This window comes from Furipterus horrens, unplaced genomic scaffold (genome assembly GCF_987537825.1).
Source record: "Furipterus horrens unplaced genomic scaffold, mFurHor1.1.pri manual_scaffold_4, whole genome shotgun sequence".
Lineage (NCBI taxonomy): Eukaryota > Metazoa > Chordata > Mammalia > Chiroptera > Furipteridae > Furipterus > Furipterus horrens.
The window spans coordinates 62,024,426-62,041,270 of record NW_028327174.1 but is presented as its reverse complement, the minus strand read 5'-3'; the positions used below and the strand labels follow the sequence as shown (position 1 = coordinate 62,041,270).

The following is a 16,845-nucleotide window of genomic DNA, read 5'->3' as shown; positions in this document are numbered from 1 at the left end:
CAACCAATTATACTTTCAAGTTACACTCTAGTTTCAAGGAACTAGGTCAAATTCCTTAGCAGGTTTGGAAGGTTTTAACCTGTTCCTCTCTGGGAATACTGACTTCTGCAGCTTGTTCCACAACAGGCCAGTCCTGCTCAGTTTGTCCCAGTGAGGGTGGAATCATGATAATCATGTCTTAGTGGTCAATCCACAAGACTGGACAAATTTGGGCTTCATCAACTGGAAGCTACTGCTAAAGAATTTCAAGGACAAATTCTTGCAGCTGTTTTCAGCCTTGAACATGATCAGAATATCAATCTATCAGATGGAGGTGGCACACTTTGTGGATCTGTTGAAACTACAGGAACCCAGATATTAAGTGGCAAATAGGGCACCACGGCTATTAAAATAAAGAGGGTGTGTCTACGTTTAGACTTTTAAAAAGAAATGTGAAATTACAAAACATTACAAATAAAAATGGAAGTAATTGAAATGCAGAGCAGTTATATAGAGGACAATTAAAATGAAATGTAAGACTGTATTAGGAAAAAGGCTATAGTAAAAGATTATCTTTAACTCAAGGAGTTAAATTAAGGAGGATTCCCAGGCTCAGTGTTCATTTTGTGTCAGGTGGGGGCTTAAAAAGCGCTCTCATTTTGAAGCCTGAATCTGTGAACTCCCTGTCCTCAGGGTTTTAACTCAGGCTGACAGTGAACACCCCAGGAACTGCTGGCAAACTTGTCTCAGCACCCAGGAAACAGCACAGCAAGTCCCTAAACTAAGCTTCCAGACCTTGGGATGGTCTCACTGATGAAAATGAATTTACTTATTTTTCTACTACCACTCATGCATTAGCTGACTAATAATATAGTGTCTCAGAGTACCTAATCATCTCAACCTGAAATCCATGTCGGGTCAGCCCAATCAGGAACATGGCCTAGTTCTGATCCCCGAGAGAAATGTAGGAGCCATTTTTTAAAAATCAGATTTCTGCCAGCTGACTCTATAGCTTGGAAAGGAAGACATAGCAGAAAAACCATTTATTTAATTCAGTCCATAAGTATATATATTTGAGTGCCTGATATATTCCTAACCCTGTGCTTGCTGCTAATAGGGAGAAAAGTGGACAAGGGTAGCTTTTTTTCTTGAGACTGTCTAAACTACAGATACAAAGTCAAAGTTTCAGAAATATTTTGCATTGTGCATTAAGTCATTCATATGTTTGGGGAGAAAGTTAGTTCCTTTTTAAACTTCATTTTCTAAAATGTGATTCTTTGAAGATTCAGAAAAGCTATGAAATGATTTGTGATTTTCAGATTGTCCTAGAAGAGACAGGGAATAGGATAAAAATTGGTTCCCTGTATAAAACTCCCTACTGTATCTGGCATTATCCATAGGCCAAGATCCTGTTCCGTGCGCACAGCACAATTTTCATAAAAGACAGCTTTCTGCATTCAGTCACAGGAGTAAATGCTTGTATAGTGACCACAGCTCTGCTTTAAGGATAAGAATCTTATCTCTGACTGCAGAAAAGTTTCCAAAGGCGCTGAGTGCCTATTTCTCTGAGGCAGCCCTAAGTTACAGTTCAATGTCGTCTGCAAAGGAAGGCCATATGACAATAACCACAGCTTCTTATGAAGATGGATGTTTCCCCATGGACACAGCTCAATCTGTATATCTATATACACACCTCTCATAAGCCTGTTATATACTATGGAGAACACTGGACTAGGTACCAAGGAAAGTGTGAAAAAAAACAAAACAAAAAACAATATAAAACAAAATCAAGATCCTATAGGAAATTAGAATTTAAAGGGTGAGAAAATGCTTGGTATACAGAAGTAATAATAATAGAATAAAAAACATTTACAGAGGCCTAAAATTTAGAACTAGAATTATTTTTGAGCTCATTCACTGATTTGCAGAGAACACTGGAACTCCGAAGGATTAGTACTTACCTGAGGTTACACAGTGAATTAGTAGCAGAGCCAGGAAGAGACCACAGGTATCAAGAGCTTTGTCTACCTTCCTATATGTAATAACTAGTGAGCATCAATTATATGCAAGGAAGTACATAGCTGGAGGAACACATGTGAAATGTCCAGCACAATGTCTGGAACCATCAGTTGTCATTATTACCACAATCATCATCATCATAATAGTTAAGAGTACAAATTATGGTATTAGCTACACCTTGATGTAAGTCCCAGCTCTGCCACTTACTCTGTGACAGTAAATAAGCTACTTACCTCCTCTAAGCTCCAGTTTCTCCATCTATAACATGGGAATAAAAATAGTGTCAAGCTAATAGGATAGTTGTGAGGATTTTATATACACTCATTTGAGTGTGTTTGTATATATATGTATATACATATGGAAACTGTTCACACATTAGTTGTTCCATAGCATTAATTAACCTAGTTATACAGAGTCAAATAAAGACACCCATATAGAGTATTGATAGAACTTTCCTTTGTCATGTAAAAAAGAAAGCCAGAAAGTACTGAGCTTTCACTGTATACAGATACAGCATACATGAGTATGGAACAAAGAAAATAAGAAAAGAGTCTATTTAGAATGTTATAATACAGAAACTATTCATTAATTTTAACAAATATATATTGATTACTTCACATAATGATGAATAAGACTGAGATTCTGCTTTCAAGGAGCTTGCAGTCCAGTGGAGGAAGAATTCAGGCTCTTATGCTATGGAGGGATATACATATTGCAGAGCCAGGGCTACAAGCTATGGAAGCTCAAAAAGGGCAATTCACCCAGTAAGGTTGGATGGAAGTAGGGGAGTGCCAGAGAAGGTTTCTCAAATAAAAGAATAAGGAGTTGGCCAATGATGAGAAGAGTTGGAAAGAGCCTAAAGCCACAAACCAGCTACGGTGGGTACTCAGAACTAGCTCTCAGCATCCATTCCAAACCTGTAGTGTGCTTTCTCATCCTGCAGGGGCTAAAGAAAGAAAAACCACATTTCTCCATCTTCCTGAAGTTAGCATTCTGCTTGTGCCAATGAGAAGCACTTGGAAGGTGCATCCCAGGCTAGAGTCATCTACTTTGTTTCTGCTGACAGACTCAGTGTGGACACACTGAAGTAGTCGCAGGTGTAGAAGTGGCTTCCTGATCCTTGGGTCACAGCTACAGTGCTGTGTGTTTGCACTCAACAGTACTGGTGGCGTCTCCTGACTCCCCACCTTTCTGATTATTGTAGCAGTAGTAGCTGCCTGGTAGACCAGTCCAGCAGTTGTCCTAGGAATCATTCTTGTAGGCCCTGCTAAGTGACCTTCCTTTTAGCGTTTCCAGTGATTTTGTGAGCCCCTCATTCCTTGTATTAAATCCCCCTTTTTCCTAAAATGGTGTGAGTGGTTCTTATATATTGCACCTAATACACCAACAGAATACAAAAATGCAAAATGTGCTATAAATAATACAGTTCACAGGGGTCAGCAAACTTTTTCTGTAATGGGCCCATATAGTAAATATTTTAAGCTTTGTGGGCCACTTATATTCTTGATTTCCTTTCCCTCCTGCTCAGTGTTAAGTATAGTTACATTGTTGTGCAACATTTCCAGAATATTTTCATTTTGCAAAATTGAAAGTCTATACTTCTTAAATAACAACTCCTCATTTCCCTCTCCTCCCTTCCAGGCCCTGGAAACCACAGTTCTACTTTCTCTCTATAAATCCGATTACTCTAGATATGTCACATAAGTAAAATCATACAGTATTTGTCTTTTTGTAATTGGCTTCTTTCACTTAGCATGATGTCCTCAAAATCCATGTTGTAGTATGTGACAATATTTCCTTCCATCCTTCTTTCTTTTGTAAGGCTTAATAATACTCCATTATATATATATACATCATTTTCTTTATCCACTTAGCTTTTTACGGACATTTGGGTTGCTTCCACCTCTTGGCTATTATAAACAATGCCATTATGAACATGGATGAATAAATATCTCTTTGAGATCCTGCTTTCAATTATTTTGGATATATACCCAGAAGTGGGATTGCTGGATCATATGCTAATTCTATTTTTAATTTTTTGAGGAACCACCATTAGTGGTCAGGGTTTCCAATTTCTCCACATCCTTGCCAACATTTATTTATTTTTGATTATAGTTATTCTAATGAGTGTGAAATAATATCTCATTGTGGTTTTGGTTTGCATTTCCCTATAATTAGTGATGTTGAGCATCTTTTCATATACGGTTGTTGGCCACTTGCATACTATTTTCTTTGCCCATTTTAAAATCAGGTTACATGTTTTGTTGTTGTTGTTGAATTAGGACTTCTTGTTCTTATATATTCTGGATATTAACCCTTTATCAGATAGATAATTTCCTTAGGTTGCTTTTTGCCTTTGTTGCTGACACCAGTCCAGTTTTAGTCAGTGTTCACAAATGGAAGTCTAAGTCTCGAGTAACTTGCAGGAGAGCCTGGCCAGATCTGGAGCCATCTTCTATCCTAAAGACACTAGAGGAAATGAGCTGGGGCATCTTTACTTTGGACACTTCAGGTCTTATATACTCTGATTCCCTACAGTATTAAAAAGCATTCGCACTTCTTTATTTTGAACCAGGACAAGCCTCAGGATTAGGTGAGTAAGTGGGAGTCATGGAGGTAGACTCACTAGATTCAGGTTTTGCATTGTCAAGCACCTGCCACTAAAGGCTGATATCAAACACACTTTCAATATTTATTTTTCAATTTAACCCTGTCCTTTCTGTATTATGGATAATGAATACCATGGCATGCTGCATTTGCCAAAATATCCTAAAGAGATAGGATTCTGATTTATAAAAAGTCTAGTTCCTCTTCTAACTACCTATCTTTTAGAAGAGTTTAGGAAGCCTTATGTGCACTACTTTTCTGGTCCCCACAAGCAAAAGATAACAGGAAGTGTAAGGTAAGGACAAAGCTGCATATGGCTGAAAAGAAGAAATGCTGGAAATGCAGGATCCTAATTCTCTTGCTCCCTGACTTTAATGTTAAGTTGCTGCTCTTCAAGTATTTATGTACAATGATGTTCGTTACTGTATTACTTCTAAACAGGAATGTCAGGGGCAGTGACATTTATAAATGACTTTAGCTGTAAAAAACGGAAACCTCAGACACCAGTACGTTAAAACAATAGTTATTTTTCTCATCATAAGAAGAAATCCAGAGATTAGTAGTTGTTGGCATTGATTTAAATGTTCAGTGATCTCAGGGCCAAAAGCCTTTAATTTTCTTAATGTTTCCTTCATGGATGAAAGGTAGCTAATACAGCTCTAGACATCTCATTCCTTACAAAGAAGAAAAAATAGGTAAGAGATGATACCAGTTTTGGCCGTCTCATTTAATTTGGAAGGCAGAATTTCTTGGAACTTTCCCCTCAACCTCAGAAATCTTCAGCTTACTTTCCAATGGCTGAAGTTTATACTACCTCGAATTGTAATTAAGGCAAGTGAGAGGCAAGTTGGGAACTGGTGTTGGTCTACCATATTTTAGGATCTGCCACAATGAAATCCAGGAAACAGAAAAATATCTAAGAATACAAGACTGACTGAGTATGACGTGCCAAGTGAATCCCAGATAGCAGTTCAATTGTGGCATAGAAAAATACTTAGTTGCATGTTAAAATTATTCATAAAATGTTGTCAACTAAAAAATTAATGTATACAACCATAGATAAGAAAACATCAAAAAAAGAAAAACATCAAATGTGTTGGGGTGGAATAAGTGTAGATAGATTTTATAAATTTAAACAGATATTATGCAAAAAAGAAAAAAACAACTGGAACTTACATTCTGAAATGTTGACTTTGGTTGGATTTCTCAGAAAACGGACTCTGAGCCAGAGATCTGCACACAGGTGGTTTACTGGAGAGTGCTCTCAGGAACAGTACCTATACAGAGGTTGGGTTGGACAGAGGGAGAAGGCAAACTGCAGAGCAGTTGCCACAGAGACTTTAAGCAGTCCCACGGGAAGTTCTAAAGCTGGATGTCCCAGATTGTCCCAATTGAGAGACTGTGCCTTCGTACCTTCGCAATTGACCAGTTGTTAGATTTGTGCTGCCTGTAGGGAGGAGATATAATCTAGGGTCATGTGGTTTCTTTCACAGAAGGCAATTCTGGAGAGAAATTCAACTGTGAGCCATCAGCAGCCAACATTCCTGGCAGCTGTATCTTGGGATCTGGGCAGCACAGCACAGCATCCACTAGAAATGTCAACAGTGATTATCTCTGGTTTGGGGATTAAGGTTGGTTCTCTCTCTCTTCCTCTTTCTGTCTCTCTCAAATGTTTTCCAAATTTTCCATAATGAACATTTCCCTAAGGATTAAATGGGTTAATTCATGTAAAGCACTTAGCACAATTCCTGGAATTTTTAAAGTATTCAATAGATTTAGCTATAATTTTTGTTTAGAAATATGTATATACATATAAAACATTTTAAAGAGAAAATTTATTGTCAAAGTATGAAATAGAATTAAAATAATAACAGATCTCGCTGTTCATTCTGGCTTGTTTTATTTGTGAAATTCTTTCTTATGAATTTTTTTTCCCCAGCACTGCCCAATAGAACCTTCTATGATGATGGAAATTTCGATACCTGTGCCATCCAATACAGCAGCCACTAGCCACAAGTGGCTACTGATTTTGAAATGTGGCTAGTGCAAATGAACCACCAAAGTTTAAATTATATTTGGTTTCAATGCATTTAAATGTGACTGGCTACATATTGCTAGTGACTACCACATTAGACAATGCAGCTCTGTACCAATAACTGGACAATGGTTAGAGAATAGATCTAACAATCTTTCTCTCTTAAAGTTTAGATTAGTCCCTTAACTCATCCAATATAATTCCTTAAGCATGATTTCAAGATCACATTATATTTAGATATGTAGAAAAACAAAATGAAAACAGTTAAATTTGTTGTGTTTTTTTTTTTTTTTTTTTTTTTGGTCAGACTTTTCTGCATACAAGAGGGAAAATATTGGGTTGGCCAAAAAGTTTGTTTAGTTTTTTCTGTAGGATGGCTCTAGGAGTACTTAGTTGCCTTTAACTTCATTCGAAACAATTTTGCTAGACTGTATTGTGGTAGATGTCATTTCAGCGTGCATTTAAAGAAAAAACTTCTTGAGTGGGCAAGAGCCTGCCCGCTTGCAGGGCACTCGGGAGCATGCGACCCGGGCTCTTTAGGTGGAGCAGCTGCTGCTGCGGCTGCCCAGCCAGGTACTTCTCGCTGTGCAGATTTGAGGCGGGAGCCATTTTGAGGAATTTAAAATATCCTCCTTGGGAAGAAGCCTCCAGCGTGCCCATACCTCTGTGCCCAGACATGTCTTTGTGCCCTCTGTCCTGGCAGGGCTGTGCACCCTGCTACTGCCAGGAGCCAGGAATTGGGGACTGTGGTACTTACTGGGGAGAGGGCTGTCACCTTCCCAACCACGGGCTCCATGACAACTGCAAATGGGGCAGAGTCTGAATGCACTCCCGGGGCAGAGAGAGATGGTGGGGAGGTGCTGGCTGCAGAGACAGTGAGGCAGGAGCAGGCCTGCCCAAGGCTGAGACTCACTGGAGGGCACGGCAAGAGCACCTGCCACTGCCCGGTGCTACAGTATTGCTGCTGGACTTGTCCCAGTGACATCTGGGAGAGATCCAGAGAGAAATTTTATCTAAAACTGTCAGAGGCTCTGGCAGGCTGTGGTCAGCCCTGACCAAGGAGAGGCTTTGTGCTTTTTGGGGAGGGGGAGGACATGAAGAACAGGCCCCCTAGTGAGGGGGACCACATAGAAACTCTTTTAAAAGAGGAGCTGAGGCAAGACTCAATACTCAACAGGGACCTTGTCCTCACGTGTGCATGCACGTGCAGCGACTCTGCCAACAAAGAAACCAGAGTGATAGTGTCATGCTGAAGGGACTGTGGGATCTGACCCAGCATGGCTGGTGAGCAGGGGACTGTGCAGAGTGGGTAGCTTGGACCCGGGTCTCCTGCAAAATGGCCAGGAGCTGAATGCCTGAGATATTTGCAGCCAGGCAGGTCCCCTACCAGGCAGGTGAGCCCAACCCCAACCTGTGGGATTACAGGCTCTGCAGATCAGTGAGGCCAGGCTCAGGAGCACCCTCCTGGGCGCTATCCACAGGGGAAAGAAAGAAAACTCTGAAAGGGCCCTTCCTACCAGACACTACAAGATGCCCTGTTCCCTGGCCTCTGATCCACTGAAACCAGCAGAGCAGAGAGATTAGAGACAGGCGCAGCAAGGGGGATTCAGGGCCCCACCGCGCCTCAGTGCTTAGACAGAACTGCTGTCTGCACCAAGCAGAAAAGAGCTGCCCTTTTTACATATATTGGTCCCTCACAGGAAACACAGGTAATTCACCAGAAACCATTCATTTTTGGAAAGAATCTGGGACAGACCAAGATGTGCGGTGATGTTACCTGGAAACATTCCCACCACCTTCCCTGAAGACTGAACAGCATCTCCTGGGAGTGACCCAGGGTTCCCATCCTCCCACTAGGGGTCCCCTCTGGAAGCAGTTGGAGAAGGTACTGGCAGTCCTCTCGGGTCATTAAATGAACAAATCCTGGGTCCTGTGCTGAAAAAAAAAAGCTGGCAGGGCAGAACAGTGGGGACCAGTCAAGTCTGAAGGAGACAGCCACAGACTGGATTACTTGTAGTCTTGAACAGGTTGCCTAGGGCCAGACTAGGACACTATCTGACATTACCAGGGGCAGATCCAGAAAGATAACATAGTGACAAACATTGGACTCTGCTGAGACAAATTCCACCACAGTCTTCTTCATTATTTGCATTATTTTCTCTCCTGCATAGCTTTTTAACATTCATTTGTTTCCCTTCAAGTTTGTTCCTATTATTTTACTATTTTTTTAAATTTTAGTTTATTTCAAATCTCATATTTTGCTCCTCCCTTCTCTTACTCCACTTTGCTTTCTTCCTTCCTTTTCTTATTCTTGTTTTAAATTTTATTCTTTCTCTTGCTATGATTTGTTTCTATTCTGTACTCTTACTATTTCGTCCCCTTCCAGCCTCACAAAACAATTTTTCTTGTCATTAGTCATTTCACATTCTTTTCCCCATTCTTGAAATACCCTATTCTCTCTCCACCTTTATTAATCTTTGCTTGTTGATTGTTGATGTGGTTGTTGTTGTTGCATTTCTTCAATTTTATTCCTAGATCTTTACTATTTTTGCATATCAAATCTCAAATTTTTCTGTTCCCCTCTCCTCCTCCATTTTGCCTTCCTTCTGCCTTTGTTTATTTTTGTTTTAAATTTTACTTTTTCCTTCTCTTTGCCTGAAAGGAATGGCAAAAAATATTCCAAATAATGAAAAGCAAAGACCTGCAACCAAGACTATTGTACCCAGCAAGGCTCTCATTTAAAATGAAAAGCAAAATAAGGAGTTTCCCAGACAAAAAAAGGCTAAGAGAATACATCTACACCAAACCAGCATTGCAAGAGATGCTAAAGGGACTGCTTTAAGAAGATGAAGAAGAGAGAGGGGAACACAGTTACAAAGGGAAAAAATGGCAATGAATAAGTACTTATCAATAATAACCTTAAATGTAAATGGATTAAATGCTCCAATCAAAAGACATAGAGTAGCTGAATGGATGAGAAAACATGACCTGCACATTTTCTGTCTACAAGAGACCCACCTAGAACAAAAGACTTACACAGACTGAAAGTGAAGGGATGGAAAAAAATATTCCAAGCAAATAAACATAAAAAAAAAAGTTGGAGTATTATATCAGACAAAATAGACTTCAAAACAAAGGCCATAACAATAGACAAACAAGGTCACTTCATAATACTTAAGGGAGTAGTCCAACAAGAGGCTAGAACCCTTGTAAACATACATGCACCCAACATAGGAACACCTAAATATATAAGAAAAACCTTGGAGAACTTCAAGAAAGATATTGACAGCAACATAGTCATTGTAGGGGATTTTAACACCCCACTGTCAACAATGGATAGATCTTTCAAAGACTCAACAAGGAAACTGAGGCACTGAATGACACTCTAGATCAGTGGTTCTCAACCTTCCTAATGCCGCGACCCTTTAATACAGTTCCTTGTGTTGTGGTGACCCCCAACTATAACTAAAGCATAGTGATTAATCACAAAAACAATATTAATTATATATGTGTTTTCTGATGGTCTTAGGCGACTCCTGTGAAAGGGTCGTTTGACCCCCAAAGGGGTCGCGACCCACAGGTTGAGAACCGCTGCTCTAGATCAAAGGGACTAAATTGATATATACAGAACCTTTCTTCCCAAAGAAGCAAAATATACATTATTTTCAAGTGCACATGAAACATTTTCAAAGGGAGACCACATGACAGCACACAAAACAGCCTAAAAAAATTCATGAAAATTGAAATCATATCAAGCATCTTCTCAGATCACAATGGCTTGAAACTAGAAACCAACCTCAAGAAAAAAAACTCAAAGACATTCGAATATATGGAAACTAAATAACATGTTATTAAATAATGAATGGCTTAATGATGAGATCAAGGAAGAATTCAAAAGGTATCTGGAAACAGATGAAAATGAACACACAATAACCCAAAACCTATGGGACACAGTGAAGGCAGTCCTGAGAGGGAAGTTCATAGCAATGCAGGCCTACTTAAAGAAGATAGAAAAATCTCAAATAAGCAACTTACTCCTACATCTAGAAGATCTAGAGGAGCAACAACAAATAAAGCCCAGAGCGAGTACAAGGAAGGAAATAATCAAGATCAGAGCAGAATTAAATGACATTGAGACTAAAAAACAATTCAAAATATCAATGAGTCTAGGAGCTGGTTCTTTGAAAAGATAAACAAAATTGACAAACTTTTAATGAGACTCACCAATTAAAAAAAAAGAGGGGACCCAAATAAACAAAATCAGAAATGAAAGAGAAGTTACAGTTGATACCATAGGCATACAATGGATTGTAAGAAACTACTATGAACAACTACATGCCAAGGAAGTGAACAACCTGAGTGAAATGCACAAATTTCTAGAAACATATAATCTTCCAAAGCTGAATCAAGAAGAAGCAGAAAGCCCGAATAGACCAATAACAACTAGTGAAATTGAAGCAGTAATCAAAAAATCCTGGCACACAAAAGCCCTGGACCGGATGGCTTCCCAGGTGAATTCTACCAAATATTTAAAGAACTAACTCCCATCCTTCTCAAACTACGTATTCCAAAAATTTTAAGAAGAGGGAAGACTCCCGAACTCTTTTTACAAAGCCAGTATTATCCTAATTCCAAAACCAGGTAAAGACACAAGAAAGAAAACTACAGGCCAATATCTCTGATGAATGTAGATGCTAAAATCCTCAACAAAATATTGGCAATCTGGATGCATGATCAAGGGGATTCATCCCAAGAATGCAAGGATGGTATAGTATTCACAAATGAATAAACATAATACACCACATAAACAAAATGAAAGACAGAAATCACATGATCATATCAATAGATGCTGAAAAAGCATTTGGAAAAACTCAGCACCCATTTATGATAAAAACACTCAGCTAGTGGGACTAGAGGGAGCATACCTCAATATAATAAAGGCTATATATGAGAAACCTACAGCCAGCACCATACTGAACAGGCAAAACCTAAAAGTTTTCCCCTTAAGATCAGGAACAAGACAAGGGTGTCTACTTTCACAACTCTTATTCAATGTAGTACTGGAAGTTCTAACCACAGTGATCAGACAAAAAATGAAAGAAAAAAGAAATAAAGAAGAAAAGAAAGAGAAAGAAAAGGCATCCAAATTGGAAAAGAGGAAGTAAACTTGTCATTATTTGCAGATGACATGATAGTGTACATAGAAAACCCTATAGTCTCCACCAAAAAACCTACTGACCTAATAAGTGAATTTGGCAAAATAGTGAGCTACAAAGCCAGTACTCAGAAATCAAGGGCATTTCTGTACACCAACAATGAAATATCAAAAAGAGAAACTAGGGAAAAAATCTCATTTACTATAGCAACGAGAAAAATAAAGTACCTAGGAATAAACTTAACCAAGGAGGTAAAAGATCTGTACTTGGAAAGAAGAAAGAAATTAAGGAAGATACAAATAAATGGAAGCATAAACTGTGCTTATGGATTGAAAGAACTGACATCATTAAAAATGTCCATACTACCCAAAGCAATCTATACATTCAATGCAATTCCTATTAAAATACGAATGGCATATTTCACAGATCTAGAACAAATATTTCAAAAATTTATATGGAACCAAAAAAGACTCTGAATAGTATCAGCAACCTTGAGAAAGAAGAACAATGTGGAAGGGATCACAATACCTGATATCAAATTATACTGCAAGGCCACTGTAATCAAAACAGTCAGGTACTGGCATAAGAACAGACACATAGGTCAATGGAACAGAATAGAGAGCCCAGAAAAAAACCCATGTCTCTATGTTCAATTAATATTTGACAAAGGAGGTAGAAGCATAAAATGGAGTAAAAATAGCCTCTTCAATAAATGGTGTTGGGAAAATTGGACTGGTATATGCAAAAAAAAAGAAAGAAAGAAACTAGACCACCAACTGACACCATACACCAGAATAAACTCAAAATGGATAAAGACAAATATAAGTCTTGACACCGTAAAAGTCCTAGAGGAAAACATAAGCAGTAAATTTCAGATTTACTGATATATCTCCTAGGGCAAGGGAACTAAAGGGAAAAATAAACAAATGAGAGTACTTCAGATTAAAAAGCTTCTGCATGACTAAAGAAACCATCATCAAAATGAAAAGGGAACCAACTGTATGGGAGAACATATTTGCCAATGATACCTCAGACAAGGGATTGATCTCCAAAATATATAAAGAACTCATATGCCTCAGCACCAGGAAGTCAAACAATCCAATTAAAAATGAGTAAAGGATCTGAACAAACACTTCTCCAAGGAGGGCATACAGCAGGCCCATAAACATATGAAAAGATGCTCAACATCACTAGCCATAAGAGAGATGCAAATTAAAACCACAATGAGATACCACCTCACAACGGTCAGAATGGCCATCATCAACAAATCAACAAACAAGTGCTGGCGAGGATGTGGTGAAAAGGGAACCCTAGTGCACTGTTGGTGGGAATGCAGACTGGTGCAGCCACTGTAGAAAATAGTATGAAATTTCCTCAAAAAACTAAAGATGGAACTGCCTTTTGACCCAGTGATCCCACTGCTGGCAATATACCCTAAGAATCCTGAAACACCAATTCTAAAGAACCTATACACTCCAATGTTCATAGCAGCACTATTTACAATAGCCAAGTGCTGGGAACAGCCTAAGTGCCCATCTGTAGATGAGTGGATCAAAAAACTGGCACATTTACACAATGGAATACTACGCAGCAGAAAGAAAGAAGGAACTCCTATATCCTTTGCGACAGCATGGATGTATGATATATGGAGACTATTATGCTAAGTGAAATAAGCCAGGTGGCGAAAGAAAACTACCACATAGCTCACTTATAAGAGGAATCTAAAGAACGAAACCAACAAATGAACCAAACAGAGCCAGAGGCATGAGTAGCAGAAATAGACTCACAGCAACCAGAGGGGAGGAGAAAGGGCATAAGGGTGAAAAGGGGAAGAAACTACTCACGGAACATGCATGAATGACCCATGGACATGGACAACAGGGTGGGGAATGATTGTGGGATTGGAGGGAGAGGAGGGGGCTGGGTGGAGGAGGACAACGGGGGAAATATTGGGACAGCTATAATAGAATAACAATAAAACATTTAATACTATTATAATAAATGGGGCAAGAAGGCTAGAAAAAAATTGGTGAATTTTTGTGTAGCCATTTTAATACTGAAAATGGAAGAAAATACACATTTTCAGCATATTATGCTTTATTATTTCAAGAAAGGTAGAAATGCAACTGAAATGCAAAAAAAGGCTTGTGCAATGTATGCAGTAGGTGCTGTGACTAATCAAATGTGTCAAAAGTAGTTTGCAAAGTTTCTTGGTACTATTGACCTTTTGGCCAAGTAATTCTTTGCTGTGGGGCTATCTTACGCATTGGAAGATGTTTAGCAGCACCCCTGGCCTCTACCCACTAGAAGCCAATAGGGGAAAATAGCTGACATACTCAAAATATCCAAATCAAAAAAGTTATTGGTGAAAATGAAAAATGTGTTTTATTTTACAGAAAAAACTAAATGGACTTTTTGGCCAGCCCAATATTTAGTTAAAAGTTGGGTGCTAAAGCGCTACATAATATATTGCTAACTCTATGTTATTTTTTAGTAAATAATCGAAAAAGAAAATGAAAGAGTTTGTTCCATAGCAAGTGTCTGGTAAGCCAACTAACTTTCCAGACATGTGAGAGAGTCACCGTGTAAGTGGATTCTCCAGCTTCAAACAAGTCTTCAGATGGTAACAGTCCTAGCCAATATCTGACTGCAACTTTACGAGATTGAAACAGAAATGCCCAATTGAGCTGCTTTTACATTCCTGACTCACAAAAATTGTGAGAGATAAAACATGATATTTATTGTTTTAAGCCACTAAGTTTTGGAGTTATTGGATATGTAGTAGTAAATAGCTAACATATCATCAACATTTATTGCTACTGTACAAAGAATCCTGCTTATGGGCTGAACCATATGGTCATTCATAACTCCTTGCTTTATAACTTTAATGTTTTAACAGCTTGATATGGCATTAACTGTATATCTTTTTCTATAAAATTCTTATGAGAGAAGAATAATCAGCCAATTAAAAATTTAGTGAACGTCCATTAAGTTCAAAGTATTATTCTAGGTACTCTGCTGATTAAAAGGTATGATACTAATGAAAAAATAACAATAACAGTAACAACAATAGATATTCCTAATATTTATTAAGTATCTACTTTGTCTTAGACACTGTTCTAGACACTGTACATGTTCTCTTATTTAATCTTAATATATACTGTATTGTCAAATGTTTTCCAGAAAGGTCACACCAAATTATACTCTCATCTGCAATAGTAAGAACAGACTCACTGCTTGTTTACCAGCACATAAAAAAGAATTTAAAAGATATGACAGGTGAAAAACAGAATAGTTTAATTTGCATTTCTATGATCACTAGATCTTAATATGTCAGTCACATTAAACCTTTGTCTGACATGTTACAAATATTTTTCCCAGGTCGGTACAGTGTTTTCTTGATATTTTTATATAGTCAAGTCAATCTCTTCCTTTGTAATTTCTTCCAATTTTATAAATAAAAGGTTCTTCTCTAACCCTAATTAAATTTTCACTTGTATTTTTATAGTTTGTTTCTTTTTAACACACGTAATTATTTTTTGTTGCAGAATATAGGGTAAAGGATTTTTTTTCATAATCATGACTTCTTCACTATTAATTGAATAAATTTTCCTTTCCCCACTGATTTATGATGCCACCTTTACTATCTAAAGAATTCTTTTATTATTCAGGTATGTTTATGAGCTTTACAATCCTCTTTCATTGCCTGTTGGCTTTGGTGCTAGCACAGTTTTGTTTTTGTTTTTTTTTTTCATTTAAATTACTGGCTTCTACTCATTCATCAAGAACCATCACATCCTCGCCCTGGACAGGTGGTTCAGCAGGTTGGAGTGTCATCCTGTACACCAAAAGGTTGTGGGTTCGATTCCAGTCAGGGCACACGCCTACCTAGGTTTCAGATTCAAACCCAGGTGGATTCCCAGTCAGGGCGAGTCCAGCAGAAAACTGATCAATGTTTCTCTCACATCGATCTTTCTGTCTCTCCTGCTTTGTCTAAAATCAATGAACATATCTTTGGGTGAGGATTAAAAATAATACTAGTTATAAAAGAACCATCACATTCTCTTCCAGGAAGCCTACCCTCCCCCCAAATGATTGCTGCTTCCTTTTTCACCTTAATGTATAAAATTCTGCCTGGTGTCACAGTTAACAGGGTTGATCTTATCCAATTATATTAAGAACAGGGAACAGGTGTAATATATACTCCTCTTCATTACAGTTATGGGATTTGGATTAAAAGGTAGTAATGGCAAAATAACTCTAGTTTGACAAAAGAATGAAAGAGAAAATTCCCTCATTTGTTCAATAATCATCACTGTCCTATCCATTATGAAAAGATAATAAAGATGAGTGAACCCTACATTCTGCTTTAGGGAGTTCATCACTTTGGGAAAAGAGACATGTAAAAATATAGGAGGTTAAATACTATGTGATTAAATAGCATAAATAAAGCATTACAACAAAAAAGAAAGGAAACACTAACTCAGCGAGATGGGTATATGGAGTTTATTAAATGTCAAAGGAATTTGTAATTAATCTGAATGACAAAGTGCAAGAATTCAGATGTTTCAACATAAGTTACATTAATTTATCCTTCATTATGAGACCTTTTTATGCCTAAGGTAGTTTGTGTAGTATGTGCAAGCTGAAGCTGAACCTAAAATGACTAGAATGGGATACAGGTGAGAACCCTTAGTTTGTGATGGGTAAAATTAGATATGTTGCTAAGATATAAACCTTTACCTATGTCAGGTTTCCAATCTGTAAAACACTTACATGAGCAGGTCTAGAAGCTATGAGGGCTGATTCCTTTTCACGTGTGAGTCCAACCAGGAGTCTCACAATCTCGCCCCGCCTCTCAGGCCCACGGAGAGCCCGGGCCAGATGTTCGGGCAGGCACTACTGACGTCATGTAAACGTGACGTCAACAGCATAGACGCAGTCTCACGGGTGGGGTCTCTGAGCTCACCTCAGGACGTGCTCAGCTCCTCCTGGCTACCTCGCTTCCTTCCCTGAGAGTCGGAATACTCAGAGCTGCGGGAACTGAAT

General features: G+C 38.4%; 1 protein-coding gene across 1 annotated transcript in view; it reads left to right on the top strand.

Moving 5' to 3' along the window:
• Window positions 1-16,712, top strand: part of CUNH12orf56 (chromosome unknown C12orf56 homolog) — a 102,051-nt gene extending 85,339 nt beyond the window's left edge. The window contains 1 exon segment of the mRNA XM_090275146.1: window positions 16,630-16,712. Within this exon segment, the coding sequence (XP_090131272.1) occupies window positions 16,630-16,712 (83 nt within the window).
• Window positions 16,713-16,845: the final 133 nt, after the last annotated feature.